General features: G+C 51.3%; 1 protein-coding gene across 1 annotated transcript in view; it reads right to left on the minus strand.

Annotated features, from left to right (window-relative positions):
• Nucleotides 1-320: 320 nt before the first annotated feature.
• Nucleotides 321-14,580, minus strand: part of Lyzl4 (lysozyme like 4) — a 61,757-nt gene continuing 47,497 nt past the window's right edge. The window contains exons 4-7 of the mRNA XM_052724784.1: nt 5,699-11,849; nt 5,447-5,596; nt 4,274-4,352; nt 321-570 (exon numbers count right to left, since the gene is read on the minus strand). Of these exons, the coding sequence (XP_052580744.1) occupies nt 501-570; nt 4,274-4,352; nt 5,447-5,596; nt 5,699-5,846 (447 nt within the window). The 5' untranslated portion in view covers nt 5,847-11,849 and the 3' untranslated portion in view covers nt 321-500. The remainder of the gene's footprint in view (nt 571-4,273; nt 4,353-5,446; nt 5,597-5,698; nt 11,850-14,580) is intronic.

Raw genomic sequence — 14,580 nt, forward strand, 5'->3', positions numbered from 1 at the left:
ACCACACTCAGTTTGGGTCTCCCTTCCTCAGTTAACCCAACCTGGAAACCCCTCAAGGGCACAAGCAGAGGTGTGTCTCCCAGGCGATTCCAAGTCCAGCCAAGTTGGCTATGAAAAGAAGCACTGTTTGCCCAGCCTCTCATCCCCGCTTCTGTGGCTCCTCTCAGTTTCCACTGTGTCTCTTCCTCCTTTCCCTGCTGAACACTGATACCTCTGCCTTCACACTCGTCCCTTGAGAATCAGAAGTGAGAAGTCATGTAAGTGGTAATGATGATGGCCATGGTGCGCACAATGTAACGACGCCGGCAAAGACCTCTGGCCTGGGTTGAGTAATTAGCTGGTTTATTCTGCACCTTGTACCCCTGGATGAAGTGGACTTTTGTCCTTTTCCATCTGGAGCTGTCAAGCAGTGAGATAACTGGATGGATCGGAGCAGCAAACAGAAAAGCATCCTTAGTCACAAGACATGGCTGGCAAGCGCAGCAAGAACACCCAGGTGGCTACAGATCACAACCATCCAGCCACCTTTCTAGGGTGTCCGACAGATGGCAGTTCCTGGACCAGGTGGGCCTGCAGAGGGAAAGCCAGAGAGTGGTCGGCAGTGGCTCCTTGGAGTCAGTGCTTGGGGTTCCCAGAGCCACACAGTTCATACCGGCCTGGCCCTGGGACATCTGTGTCTCCCCAGTGTGGACACATTTCCTCGGGCTTCTGTGCTTCTTAGTATTTACCCTGGTGTGGATACAGGTGCTTCCTCCATGGTGTGCCCACACTGCCCCTGCCTCACACAGGAACCCCACCCAGCTGAGGCACCACAGCCATGTGAACTATTAGTCACTCCTCTCAGAGAGCTTCAGGATTCTTTGACTAGCCCAGGGTCCAGGTGTGTCCTCAGCCTTGGGCTCCTTCCACCTGTCTGTGTTCCTACTTCATTCCATAGCATCTGAAGCTTCTTCCCCTCTTCACTTTCCCTGGGGCATCTGACTGATCCTTTAACCTTCCCTCCCGATGTCCCCAGTGGTCTTTCCCCTAGTTCCAGTCCCTAATGTCCACACCTGGACCCAAGACCCTAACCCCATCTACAGTCCTGCTCCTCAGCCTTGCAGGGCTCTGCTCATCTTCAGGATGGGGACCCATAGTAGTCCCTAAGTGGTCCCTGGCCCCTTGTAGCTGTGGCATAGCAGAAAATACACACATCCACATTCTCAGAAGTCCCAAGGCTCTTCCAAGCCCAGGGGCAGATGGTGGGGAAGGGGTTCCCCAGGACTGGAGGATCTTCTCTCCTTTCTTGTTCACACAGCACAGGAAGGTGACTCTGTCTGAGCTGTGGCAGATCCATGGCTGCATGTCAGCTTACACAGAGCCTGCCTTACCAGGAGTCTGCACAATAAGGCACCTCAGCCAGCACGGCCCAGCTTACTGCTCCGTAGTGCCACACAATAAAGATGACTTCTGCTCATTAGTGTTTATCCCAGAGACTCAGCCAAGCTCACCAAGTAATGAGAAAGCCCCAGATGTCATTAACAAGGAGATTTCCGCCATCGGCTGCAATCCGCTCTGTTAGCAGTGAAACTGCACAAATGGACTCATGATGTTGCCCACAATGAGTAGACTTGGCAGAAATTAAAGATCCATAGCACCTACCTCACTGTCATACCAAATCAATTACAAAGGAATCCCAATTTTAAGTATAAAAGGATAAAATCATAAAAATTCTATTTTTCTTTTTAATTTAGCAAAATTATCTAGGGTTTACTTGGCGTCAGCAGTGTTCTGATACTGAGAAAACGCGAATGGAGTTCTTTTCAAGCCTCGAGTATAAAATACCTTAAATTCATGTGCACTTGTATTTTCATGAGTGTGCTGACGTACATATGTGTGGAGGTGCATGTATGTGTGTGTGTGTGTATGTACATGGAGGTCAGAGGATAATATCAGGTGTTGTTCCTCAGGCATGGCCCACCTTGTGTTTTGAGATGAGTCTCCCATTGATCTGGAGCTGGCTGCAGTGAGGCCCAGGGACCCACCCATCTCCACCTCCCCAGTGCTGGGATCACAACGGATGCATGTCACCACACTTAACACTTTTTAAAACACAGGTTCTGAGGGTCAAACTTGGGTCCTCATGCTTTCAAGGTGAGTACTTTACCAACTGAGCCTCCTCCTCGGTTCTTAAAGACGTTTCTAAGAAGGGGGTTTCACGTAGACCCACAAGCCGCAAGAGAGAAGACAGAGGGATTTGATTCTAAGAAACAGTTAGGTGTCGTCTACGATGAAGACGCCATCAACAGAGTCAAAGCACAAATGACTAACCCAAGACAACAAGCCACACAGATGCGATTCCTGACCGACCAGCCCTGGGTTATAAAGGACACACTCAAAATGAGTAAGGAGGTGCCAGAGAGATGGCTCAGTAGTTAAAAGCAACCAGAGACAGTTCCCAACTGCCCGTAACTCCAGCTCCAGGGAATGCAGTGCCCTCTTCTACGCTCTACAGGCACATGCATGCACACGTGCGCACACACACACACACACACACACACCACACACACACACACACACACGGACCACACCACACACCCAGCACACACATACACCCCCCCCCCCCCCCACACACACACACACACACACGGACCACACCACACACCCAGCACACACATACACCACACACACACCGCATACACACACACACACACCACATACACACACCACACACCCACACATACACCATACACACTACACACACCACATACACACACACCACATACACACACACACACACACACACACACACACACACGGACCACACCACACACACAGCACACACATACACCACACACACACCGCATACACACACACACACACACACACACACACACACACCACATACACACACACCACATACACACACACACACACACACACACACACACACACGGACCACACCACACACACAGCACACACACACGGACCACACCCACACACACAGCACACACGGACCACACCACACACACAGCACACACATACACCCACACACACACCGCATACACACACACACACACACACACACACACACACACACACACACACGGACCACACCACACACCCAGCACACACATACACCCCACACACACACACACACACACGGACCACACCACACACCCAGCACACACATACACCACACACACACCGCATACACACACACACACACCACATACACACACCACACACCCACACATACACCATACACACTACACACACCACATACACACACACCACATACACACACACACACACACACACACACCACACACGGACCACACCACACACACAGCACACACATACACCACACACACACCGCATACACACACACACACACACACACACACACACACACCACATACACACACACCACATACACACACACACACACACACACACACACACACACACGGACCACACCACACACACAGCACACACACACGGACCACACCACACACACAGCACACACGGACCACACCCACACACACAGCACACACATACACCACACACACACCGCATACACACACACACACACACACACACACACACACACACACCATACACACTACACACACACCACACACACCATACACACTACACACACCACATACACACACACACATACACCATACACACTACACACACACCACATACACACACACCACACACACACACACACACACACACACCCCACATATACACACACACACGGACCACACCACACACATACACACACACACCACACACACATCATACACACACACACCACACACCACACCACACATACCACACACACACACACACACACACACACACACACACACACAGACCACACCACACACATACCACACACATACACCACAAACACCACACAGAGTTATTAATGGGAGCCATGGTGGTGAATACTCATTGTCACCTTCTCTTAAACTCACCTAAAGCACACACCTCCGCGTGTCTCTATGACAGGGCTTCCCGGGAGGGTCCACTGAGCAGGGCCCTGAATGTGGGCAGCACCACCCCATGGACTAAGGGCCCTGGGTTGACCAAATGGGAAACAAAACTGAGAACAGCATTCCTCTCATTACTTCCTGACTGTGGCTGCCACGGGCCTGGCCAGCTCACAGTCCTGCCTCCGTGACTGCTCTGCCCTGAGGCTGCACCCCTTCCTGCCTTCAGCTGCTTCCGTTGGGATTCGGTCCCAGCCGGCACCGGCTGCAGCGGGCACGCCACTTACCATGCCCCCATTCCTTGCTTTCCTTTCACAATTTTCTTGACACATTCAATTGTATCCTTTAAGTTTGGATTCAGTAAAGCTGCAAAGGAAGTGGAACGGAATGAGGCTGTGCCTTTTGAGGACGCCAGCGTGTCTTTCCACCACATGCCTCACTTGCCATTGCTCGCCGCCACAGCCGGCCATTCAAGACAGGTCAAAGGCAGGGGGCACAGATGAGTGAGCAGTGGCCCAGGGCCTGTGGCTTCCAAGCTGGGACTTTAGAAGACAGAATGGAGAGGTGCAGAGGCTTCTGAGCCTCCTGGTGCAGCCTGGGAGAAGAGTGATGTGTGGGTGGGTGATGTAGGTCCCCCCAGAAGCTGGAGACCCTGGACCACTCCTCACTAATCAGGGCAGAGGGAAATGCTGTCTTTAATGAAGCCTGGGGACACTGGGGCTAACACTTAGACCCTGTGCTGCAGAGACACCTCAGGTATTGGGGAGACCTCACCTGACTTAGGAGCCACTTCATTTGTGTCTGCCCCTAGTTCCACTCACCAGTCATGTGGCCTGGGTGTAGACTCACTGTTTCTGGGTCCCAGTTTCCCATTTATAAAACAGAAATAGAAACAATGCCTACTCCTGAGAGGCCACTGTGAGCATTAAACAAACTGATACCCGCAAAGGGCCCAGGGAAGTTCCTAGTAAAGCCCCTAGAAACTCACAGAACACAGTAGTGGCTCCTGGCCAGCCGCTTCCTTGTGGCCGCAGGTTCTTAGGTCCCTTTAAAAGGGGCAGATATATTCCCTTTGTGCTGGCCAGTCCTGTCTCTTCCCTACAACCACTTCTGACTGTCATGGTGACAGAATGGATCCCCTTACGGAAATAGTGGTGAAGCATGGGTGACATAGGACCAGAAAGAGCAATCTTTCCTGCTCAAGCTGCCTGGGCTCTGCTCCCTGCCCCTGCTCCCAACATCCCAGCATCCCAGCACCCTCTGGGCCCACTTGGCCTTGGTTCCTATCCTTGTTCCTTCTCAGGCTAGCATGTCCTTTCCCAACAGCCACCTCTCAGGGACCCTACCTCCCAGGGACAAACTTTAGACACAGCCCAGGCCAGTTCCCTCCTCCTGTCTTCTCCAAATGTGTAGGCTCTGCAGCCTCCAGTGCCCCGAGGGCTGGGAAGGAAGGGACCCACCAGTGCAGGACACTCTGCAGAGGTTCTTTCCGTGGTCACACCACTCATTGTCTCGGATCTGAAAGAGGCCATAGCCAGTGTAGCCACATTGTGAGTTCTCGTAGACAGCCGAGGGGTTGAACTTGCTCTCGAAATAAGCCAGGCACACCCCTAAGAGGTGAAACAGCATAAGATGTGAGAAGATACTGGGTGTGGCAGGGTAGGGAATGGAGGTCAGGAGGTGAGGAGAGAGGGGCTACGGGTCCTACTCACAGTTTTCAAGGCTGTAACCCTCAAAGTAATCCAAGCCTCCATCATGGAGCCTCTTGGCCACTACACAGCGCCCCAAGATGGAAGCACCAATCCGAGTCAGGAAGGAGCCGATGAGCAGAAGCACGAGGTGTGCCTGCATCTTCTCCATACTCTGGTGGCTCCGGGCTGGGGATGCCAGCTGAATCCAAGGTCACAGGGACACTGCACTTCCCAGGAGAAAGAGTGGCACTAAAGAAGGGGGCATTCGGAGTGTCCAGAAAGACGGCATCGCCTGCCTGCCCGTGATAGAGGGCCCTACCTCGATTCTCTGCTCATGCTCCTGCAAACATGGGCGCCTGAGGCCCATCTCACCCAGACCTCCCATTTGCTGAGGAAACTACACTCTGGAAATCTTCTGCCTCCCAGAAAGACCCAGTGCCGTCCTGGATTCTAGCTCTGCCATTTGGTTCCATCAATAGACATGGACGCTCGAGTCCTTTCCTCTCCCTCTACTGAGTAGAGTCTATTGTGAAAGCCAAACTTGTTATGGACATTTTGGGAAGGAGGAGGAGGGAATGAGGAGGAGGGGCTGAGGGGAGGGGAGGAGGGGCTGAGGGGGAGGAGATGAGGAGGAGGGGGTTAGGGGAGAGGATGAGGAGGAGGGACTGAGGGGAGGGGATGAAGGAGAGAGGCTGAGGGGAGGGATGAGGAGGAAGAAGAGAAAAGGAGGAAAGGGGGAAGAGAAAGAGGATGAAGAAGAGGAAAAAGAGAAGGACAAGCAAAAGAAAAGGAGGGTAGAAGAGGGCAAGGAGGAGGGAGAGGAGGGAGAGGAGGCGGGAGAGGAGCACAACTCACTGTATGTACAGCATTGAGCACCACCTGTCCGCCATGTTGAATTAGTTCCATTGCTGCCTTTTAGCCTACAACATGTCCCATCTGCCTTACGCTTTTACAACCATCTTAGGTTTTCTGTCTACAACCTCACTGACCTTTTCCCTGGCTGTCCACACAGGAAACAGTCCCAGAAGACAAGCCACTGACCTCACAGTGCCTCTGCCTCCTAGTCTGTAATGGTGGGTGGTCACTCGGATGACTGACTCTTGATCTCACCTTCTCCACCTCTGCAGCAACCATCTAAACCTTTCACCTGCTCAGGTCCATGCTGCCACCTTCAAGTACAACTGAGCAATAGCCCCAAAACATGTACAAATGTCACCTTGAGATGCCGCTGGCTCTCCATCCCTTGCCACACTAAGCTCTCTAGAACCTTTACCCTGCTGAGCTTCATCAAGAGGAAGCAACTCAGCCCTTGAGAACTCACAGTGCACCCTGCCCGGGCCTGTCTGTAAGTGCCACGCCCCTCCTGCCATGTCCCACTAGAGTCTCACCTTGGTGCCCTTGGACACGGGCCTTCCCCATCCACAGGGCTCTCTACACCACCCCCACCCACATGCTGCTCTCCATCTTCTGTTCTCCACCCTGGTAACTACCTGAAGGCTGGTTGGTCCTCCTGCGGTCTCCCTTCCCCAGCCCAGCTCTCGCTGTTCACAGTCCCTTCCTTGACCCTTAAAGAGTGAGAATCCTGTTTTTGGTTTTTATTCCATGTCTCAAAACAGAAGGTACAACTGGAAAGTGGGACCTAGCCTCTTCCCAGTGTCCCCACACTCTGTCACTACCGACCCGTGAACAGTCACCCTCACACTGCTGTGTGTCACCATTCACAGGTGTAAGTACATTCTCCAGGTGACATTCTCCAACACTAGGGGCTCACAGCCATGGCTTGGGCTAGAAAGTCCTTTGAGGATTGGAGTCCTGGCACACCTGGGGGGTGGTTTAGGTGTGAACTGTTCCCCTTGGGCTCGTGTGTTTAAACTCTTGGCCCCCAGGTGGTGACACTATCTCTGGAGGGTTGCAGAGCCTTTCAGAGGTGACACCAGCCCACTTCCCAGCTGTTCTCTGCTTCCTGGCTGCAGACACAATGTGACACGTCACCTTGTGGTTTTATGAATGCGAGGAGTCATCTCACGCTCTTGTGACCATGCCTTCCCCACCATGATGGTCCGTACCCTCAAACCAGAGCCACACAGAAATTGTTCCATTCTTGTGTTACCAGGTATTTGGTTCTGATGGGTGACATTGCTCTGTATGCTGTGAATGTGTTGCTCTCATTGGTTGATAAATAAAATGCTGACTGACCAGTAGCCAGACAGGAAGTATAGGTGGGATAGGCAGACAAGGAGAATTCTGGGAAGGTAAAACAGAACTGAGGAGGAGACACCAGCCTGCCGTCCAGGGAGCAGCATGTAATGGCACACAGGTAAAGCCATGGAACACGTGGTGACATATAGATTAACAGAAATGGGCTGAGTTTAAGTATAAGAGCTAGTCAGTAGTTAGCCTGAGCTAATGGCCAAGCAGTTTTAATTAATATAAGCTTCTGAGTGATTATTTTATAAGCAGCTGCGGGGTCCATGGGGCTGGGCAGGACCGGAGAAAACTTCAGTTACGTGGCTCCCTCTGTAACAAGCAACATACCCTCTGGAAAACAAAATTGCTCTCTGTCATGAACTAATAGCTCAGATGAAACCTTTAATAGGGGCGAAGGTGGCAAACATCTGTTTAATCCAGCTGTGAGGTTAGTTGTATACTTGACCACTGTCCCAGAAGAGGTGGTATCAGGGATGCCAATTGCAAAGTCAGCCTTGGTACTTAGATAGCCTGGGCCCCGGTCACTGCTTTACTCCTTGGGAGCTGTGATGTCAGAGACCCCAGCAGTGACCTTAGCCAAACTGCTCAACTTCTCTGTGCTTGTCTCCTTGCCTGTCACATAGAGGAAAACACTCCTGGCCTAACTGTGCTGAGCAAATGAGTTCAATACAGCAACTCTCATGCTCTGGAGACAGCCTTGTTCTGCATTCTGATTGCATGCCCCGGGTCCTCATTAATAAATGAATTTCTATGCATGTGGAGAAAGCCCGTGTTGACATTTTCCAGTTGAGCAAACAGTATTTCAGGAAACGTCTGCCTTTCCCAGGCCAGGTCCCACTGCAGCTGCTGAAAAGCAGACTCTCACTTCCCTCCCTCCAGCAGGAACATGGATGCTGTTCTAAAGCCCACCCACCCTTCACCTGCCTGTCTGCCCCCATCCTTGCCCAGGTCACCAACATCTCTAACTAATTATGGGTTTCCAACACCCCCCCCCCCACACACACACACACGCACACATGATTTGCTCAGTTCCCCTGATCTGGTTCCTGAGCAACTCTGCAGTCTGACCCCAAGTCACTCCTGGCTCTTCCTTCACCTCTTCTTCCACAGGCTCCCTGCACACTTTCCCTTGACCACACCACTCCCACATGACCACACCAACCACTCCTACCACATGTCCGTTGCACCAGCTGCTCCTTCTGCCTAGAACACGACTCCTCCAACCACCATGGTTTTAGCCCTGGTTACCGACCCATCAGGGAAGGTGGTTTGGGTTGTCTTTGTGATACACCCTGACAGAAATCCCAGTGTAAATTTGTTCTCTTGCTATGACTTCGCTCTCAGACTAGGATATGAGCAGTGGGAGTGCTGTCTCCTCCCCACAGGCTAGTGCCTGGTGCATGGCTGATTCTCAATGATCCCGTTTAAAGAATGAGCGAAACTGCCCTTCCGAAATTTGTCTCCAGATGATCAAGAAGGGACTTTGCTGACAAGTGTGCTCTGCAACTGGGCGACCTGGGCCTGTCTCTGTGCCTCCCCACCAAGGCCCACCTACCAGCCCACCAGGGTGCCCAAGGGCTCGGCAGCCGCCTCCACGTTGCTTGCAGGCTGGGTGCTCTGCCTGCCCTGGGTCCACTGGGCTTTCTCGGGTGCCAATTACTTAGTAACTCTTTTGTCTTCACACAAGAGTTTCTACACCGTCGATCCCGCTCCATGAGCAACTCTTCTAGAACCTTCTCTATGACATCTGCGAACCAGAATGTTCTGAAAAGGGAAGGAATCCGTCTCCATTGAAATGGTGTTGTTAGCTTTCTGCCACTGCTGCCTGATGTGGGCCTCGGAAGACTCAGAACAGGGTGCTGGCAGGGCCAGGCTCCTTCTGGAGACAGTAAAGGTGGTGTCGTGAGAATATGGTTCTTACAAGTTGAGGGTTGTTGGCGGAAGGCCACCCTAACTGCTGAGGGCTGCCTGCACCTCTCACTCTGGTCATCAGAGCCATCAAGGGTGAGTCCATATGCTCTCCCACCGTGATCTTATGCTATCTTCTTTCCTCAGGTCACCTCCTTCTCTTCTACCGTTCTGAAGACTTTTGCCACTAGACTGGTCCACCCAGACTTCAGGGGCATCCCCTCCTCTCAAGGCCCTCGGCCTTCATCATATCTGAAATCCCCTTTGCTAGTAACATATTTTGATGTCCCAAAGCTAAGGACACATTTGCCAGGACAGTACTCTGCCAACCATGACATTCCCATAGGCAGAAGACGACAGAAGAGCCTTCAGTCAGTGTCTGCTCACAAGGCCCAGGATCAAGGAGGCTCTCTCTTGGGACCTTGGCAACTTAATTTGAGACATGAAAAAGTGCTGGGATTATTGTTAGGTTTCAAAAGATAAACCACCTCACGGTGAGGGAGGGAGAGCTGGTCTCTTGGAAACATGGAGTGTTCTGGATAGCTCAGTCAAACTGGTAACTGCACAATTGATTTAAAATGAGAAAGTGGAGCCAGCCAGCCGCAAACACTCCTGCTTAGACCCGTAAGTGCATCGGGAACTCTCAGCACTGGTCTTTCTTCAGGTATCATCAATCACAGTGCTATATGAGTGTGCGTGTGTGTGTGTGTGTGTGTGTGTGTGTGTGTGTGTACACTGTATACTACATTGTGTCTCACTTGGAGTTTCTATTGCTGTGAAGTGAAGCAATGATGTAAAAACAAGCAAAACAACCTCTCCTGACCCTCCCTTCTGAGCCTTCAAGATGTTTAAATCTTACTCTACATTCACTCCTTTGGCAAAATACTTTTTGATAAGTTGCATTTTTCAAGTTTCTCAAAGTACTTAACTTACTTGTATTGTTACCTTAAGCTAGGGTGACCGACTTGTGTCCAGTGTGGATAGTCCCACCTGCCCCAGCCTTATAATCACCTCAGCTGGCACGTCAGCACTGAGGGGCTGTCTGGCTGCCATTAACCCCACAGCCAAGGTGAAGGAGCATCCATTGCTGCTCATGCCAGAGAGCATCGTGCAACTTGACGAACTTCTAAATAGCGTTTGAGGATCATCTTGAGTCAGCACACCCTAAAGCCTCTAGGCAGGAGACCATGTCTCTTCAGGGGAGAGCAGAGGTGTCCTAGCTGTCCTGGTTTCTAGAACCTCTGCCTTCCCTATACCCCATTGCTGTTTGTGCAGACTTCTTATTCATCTGTGGAAACACCTACTTGGGTGAGGACAGAGAGGTCACTGGGACATCCTGGGAAGCATGGCCCATGCTACCATTATTGCTACTGGTTGAGGGCAAGGACTGACAGTCCCAGCGCAGGAGCTAAATACAGCCAGCTGTTATTGTAACAGTTCTTTTGGAAGGAAGCATGTCCAATCATTTACATATTGTCTAATGGCCGCTTTGGGCTGCATTGGCAGAACTGAGGTTGAGTTAAAAAGGCCTTTGAAATTTGGAGTGTGTATTACTCAAAGTAATATGCTACCCCCTGGAGCATGGATTTGACTGGACCAACTTGGTTTTGCATTTGCCACTAACTGGCTGTGTGGCCTCGGGGCAGCTAGTCTTCCTCTGTGTGCTTCCGTTTCTCCATAGAGACAGCGTGCACACAGCTCAGAGCCTGCACCAGGAATGGATGTGCATAGCAAGCCTCGGAAGATGGGTAGAAACAGCACCAGCAAGATGGGGACACAGTTGACCTGACACCGTCTCCGTCCGCTGCCCACCAGTGCCACGGTGTCTAAGTGCCAGTGGAAGGGACTGATGGCTCCATGTCCTCTGAAGAAGCAAGTAGCACGCACACCCTGGTCCTCGGCCCTAGGTTCCTGATCAGCAGGTGTCTGGTGCCAGGACACTGCTCCCGAGCAGGCCTCTTGATGCACTCCTTCCTCGTAAGCAGGAGGAAGATGGAGGGAGAAGGCTACGTATGACGACTCCAGCTTCAGGAGAAGCAGTGCAGGCCTTGACAACCTGCAGCAGAAGGGAGCAGTGAGGTCATCCTGGGCCTTGGAAGCAAAGCCATCCTTCAAGATGAGTGCCCCCTTTGTGGTGTGGTTGACTCTAAAGTCAGTAAGCCTTCAGCTAAAATTGCTTCTGGTGAATCAATCCCACAGGAGGGAAATAGCAAAGGGTTGAGGAAATGGGGCGGGCACATGGTTCAGTTGGCAATTTGCCAAGCTCGCATGGGATAGGACGGTTAGCAGTTGAGTTCCTCTTTGACTACATAAAGAGAGAAACAGAAGTGACCAAATCTATATGTGATGACTTGATATCCAACCTGAGGTTCAGCAAGTTAAATCTAGAAAATATCACCTGCTGGCTCCATGAGACAAAAATCCCATTTGTGTGGAGGCCATTCTGATTCAGGTTGGGTCACTTAGAATCAGAAAATGAGTTGGTGCAGCTTCCTTCCCTCTAGGTTTGCCAAGAGCAACAAAGGAAAAACTATCCTCACCAAGGTATGAAGTGTGGTGTCCAGGTGGTGGGACAGAGCCTAACACTGTGCAACCCTAATGAGCATACAGCATCTCCAGGGTCATTCTTAGACCCCCCCCCCAGAAATATTTAACCTAAGTGAACATGAAGACACACACACTGAATGTAAATGTCCTGAAAAACAGAAGATTCAGAATCAGGAAGAGTGGAGGGGCCTGGAGACCACATGTCACTGGTAAGACTAAAGCTTCGCAATAGCTAAGGGCAATTTGTAATCTCTGGCTGGGTTCTGGAATCTAAAAAAAAGAAAAATAGCTGTAGGGCCTGAGGAGATGGTAAAGTGCCTGCCACACAAGCTTGAGGACCTGAGTTCAATCCCCAGCACCATTGTGAGAACCAGGCACCCATCTGTAACCCCAGCACCGAGCACAGGGCAGCGTCAGCTCACACAGATGGATCCTTAGAGCTTATTGGCTGGCCAGCCTAGCCAATCAGTGAGCTCTAGATTCAGTGAGAGACCCCAGCTCAAAAAAAAAAAAAGCCAAGATGGAATGCCAACCACCACCTCCACATGTGTGCACATACAAGCACACACACATTCATAAACAAAAGAAAATAGAAGAGTTATAAAGGAAATGTGTGGGACTTCAACTAAGGGCCTGGGTGGCATTTGTTGGGAAGGTTCTGTCCTTGCTCTTGATAGCCCAGTCCAAGTATTTTGGAGCAAAATGCTACAACACCTATAGTCGGCTTTCCGAGGGTCTGTCTACTGGGGTGGGGGTGGGGGACCAAAGCAGGAGTGTTAAGGCTCAAGGCCTTTGGAGAAGTCAAGGACCTGGAAACTAAACCTGGTTGCTGTCTAAGCTGGGGACAAGGACCCAGCTCCAAACCCCCGAGTCACAGTTGTTCTTACTGAGTAGAGGTCCTTCAGTGTGCCCCGGCACTGGGCACTCACCAGCCCTCTTCAGAACCTTCACTGACAGATGGCCTGTATTGCTGAACAGACATCCTCAGGAACCACAATCAATAATTATATTTGTATCTGCACTGATATCAGCATCCATATCTGTACAGTATCCACACAAGCCTAGAAAATGTCCAGGTAGCCAATCCCACTCTGAGATAGAAGAGCACGCTGAAAACATTCTTCTTTACCTATTTGCAAAGTCATTTCATTCTGTGACACTTTCAGTCAAGGCCATCCCGTGTGGCACCCTTCACTGGCAGCTCACATTGCTTCTTTTCCCAGTGGCCCATGGAGCCATGCTGGAGCTGAAGGAAGCTGGGCAGTGAGTGCATTCAGGCCAGCACATTCACACGTGTGTAAGACTGTGACAAGCCCAAAACCAGAACTGAGTTCCGAATCCCAAAGAAAGAGGGTTGGGCGTGCAGCTAAAACATCTTAGATGAGTCCCAATGTTGTGTGGGACAGAGATCATGCCAAAGAAGGTGGCCCCTGCCCTTAGCTGGTGTCCAGACCAGCTCTGACAGGAGGATGGAGGAGGATTCTGACGGGCATCCTCATGAGAGAGACAAAGGAGGGGTCCCTTTTTAAGCCAATTTGCTTCTTCCTTAAGCCCAGCTACGTGAAGTATGGTGTTTTTAGTGCTGATGGCAGGGTGGCAGTGGACCAGAGGACAGCATCAGCACCATCCAGAGCCTGACATCAATGCCCCACATCAATGCCCCCACAGGACAATGTCAGCAGCCACCACCTCCAGACTAAGCCACACGAGCCCCATTTAGTCCCGTATTGTCTCTCAATGCTGCAAGCTCCCAACTGCTCTGAGGGATTTGTGTGGCTACCACGCATTCCTTTTCAAATCTAAATGTTCCTAGCGGTGGTGCTGCTTCTGAGCTTAAAATATCGAGCTGGCTTCGATATAGCTGTCAGGAGGACAGCTCTGCTCCTGAGCACTCACTGAGGGTTGTCTGAAGGGAAGTATGTTCGCAGCCTGAAGAAAGGCCACTAAAGGCGGAGGGAGGTGGACACGCTCTTTTATGAACACTCTTCTCGCTACCCCTGTGAGGACAAAGCTTCCCTCAGCTACCCACAATGCAGTGCAAAGATGGAAAAAGACCTCAGGCTGTGCCAGGAGAAATACTGCACAGGGAGCAGGCAGAAGACCTGTCACGACTTGGCATGGTGGGAGGTGGAATGCCATTCTGATCCCCGGAGCCTTATGAGCCCACATCACAAAAGAGATGGAAAAAAACGCAGGGCCACCTCACCCAGACAGCCCTCCAAGGTGCATCGAAAGGGACA

This window comes from Peromyscus californicus, unplaced genomic scaffold, assembly GCF_007827085.1.
Source record: "Peromyscus californicus insignis strain IS unplaced genomic scaffold, ASM782708v3 Scaffold_11__1_contigs__length_118956290, whole genome shotgun sequence".
Classification (NCBI taxonomy): Eukaryota; Metazoa; Chordata; class Mammalia; order Rodentia; family Cricetidae; genus Peromyscus; species Peromyscus californicus.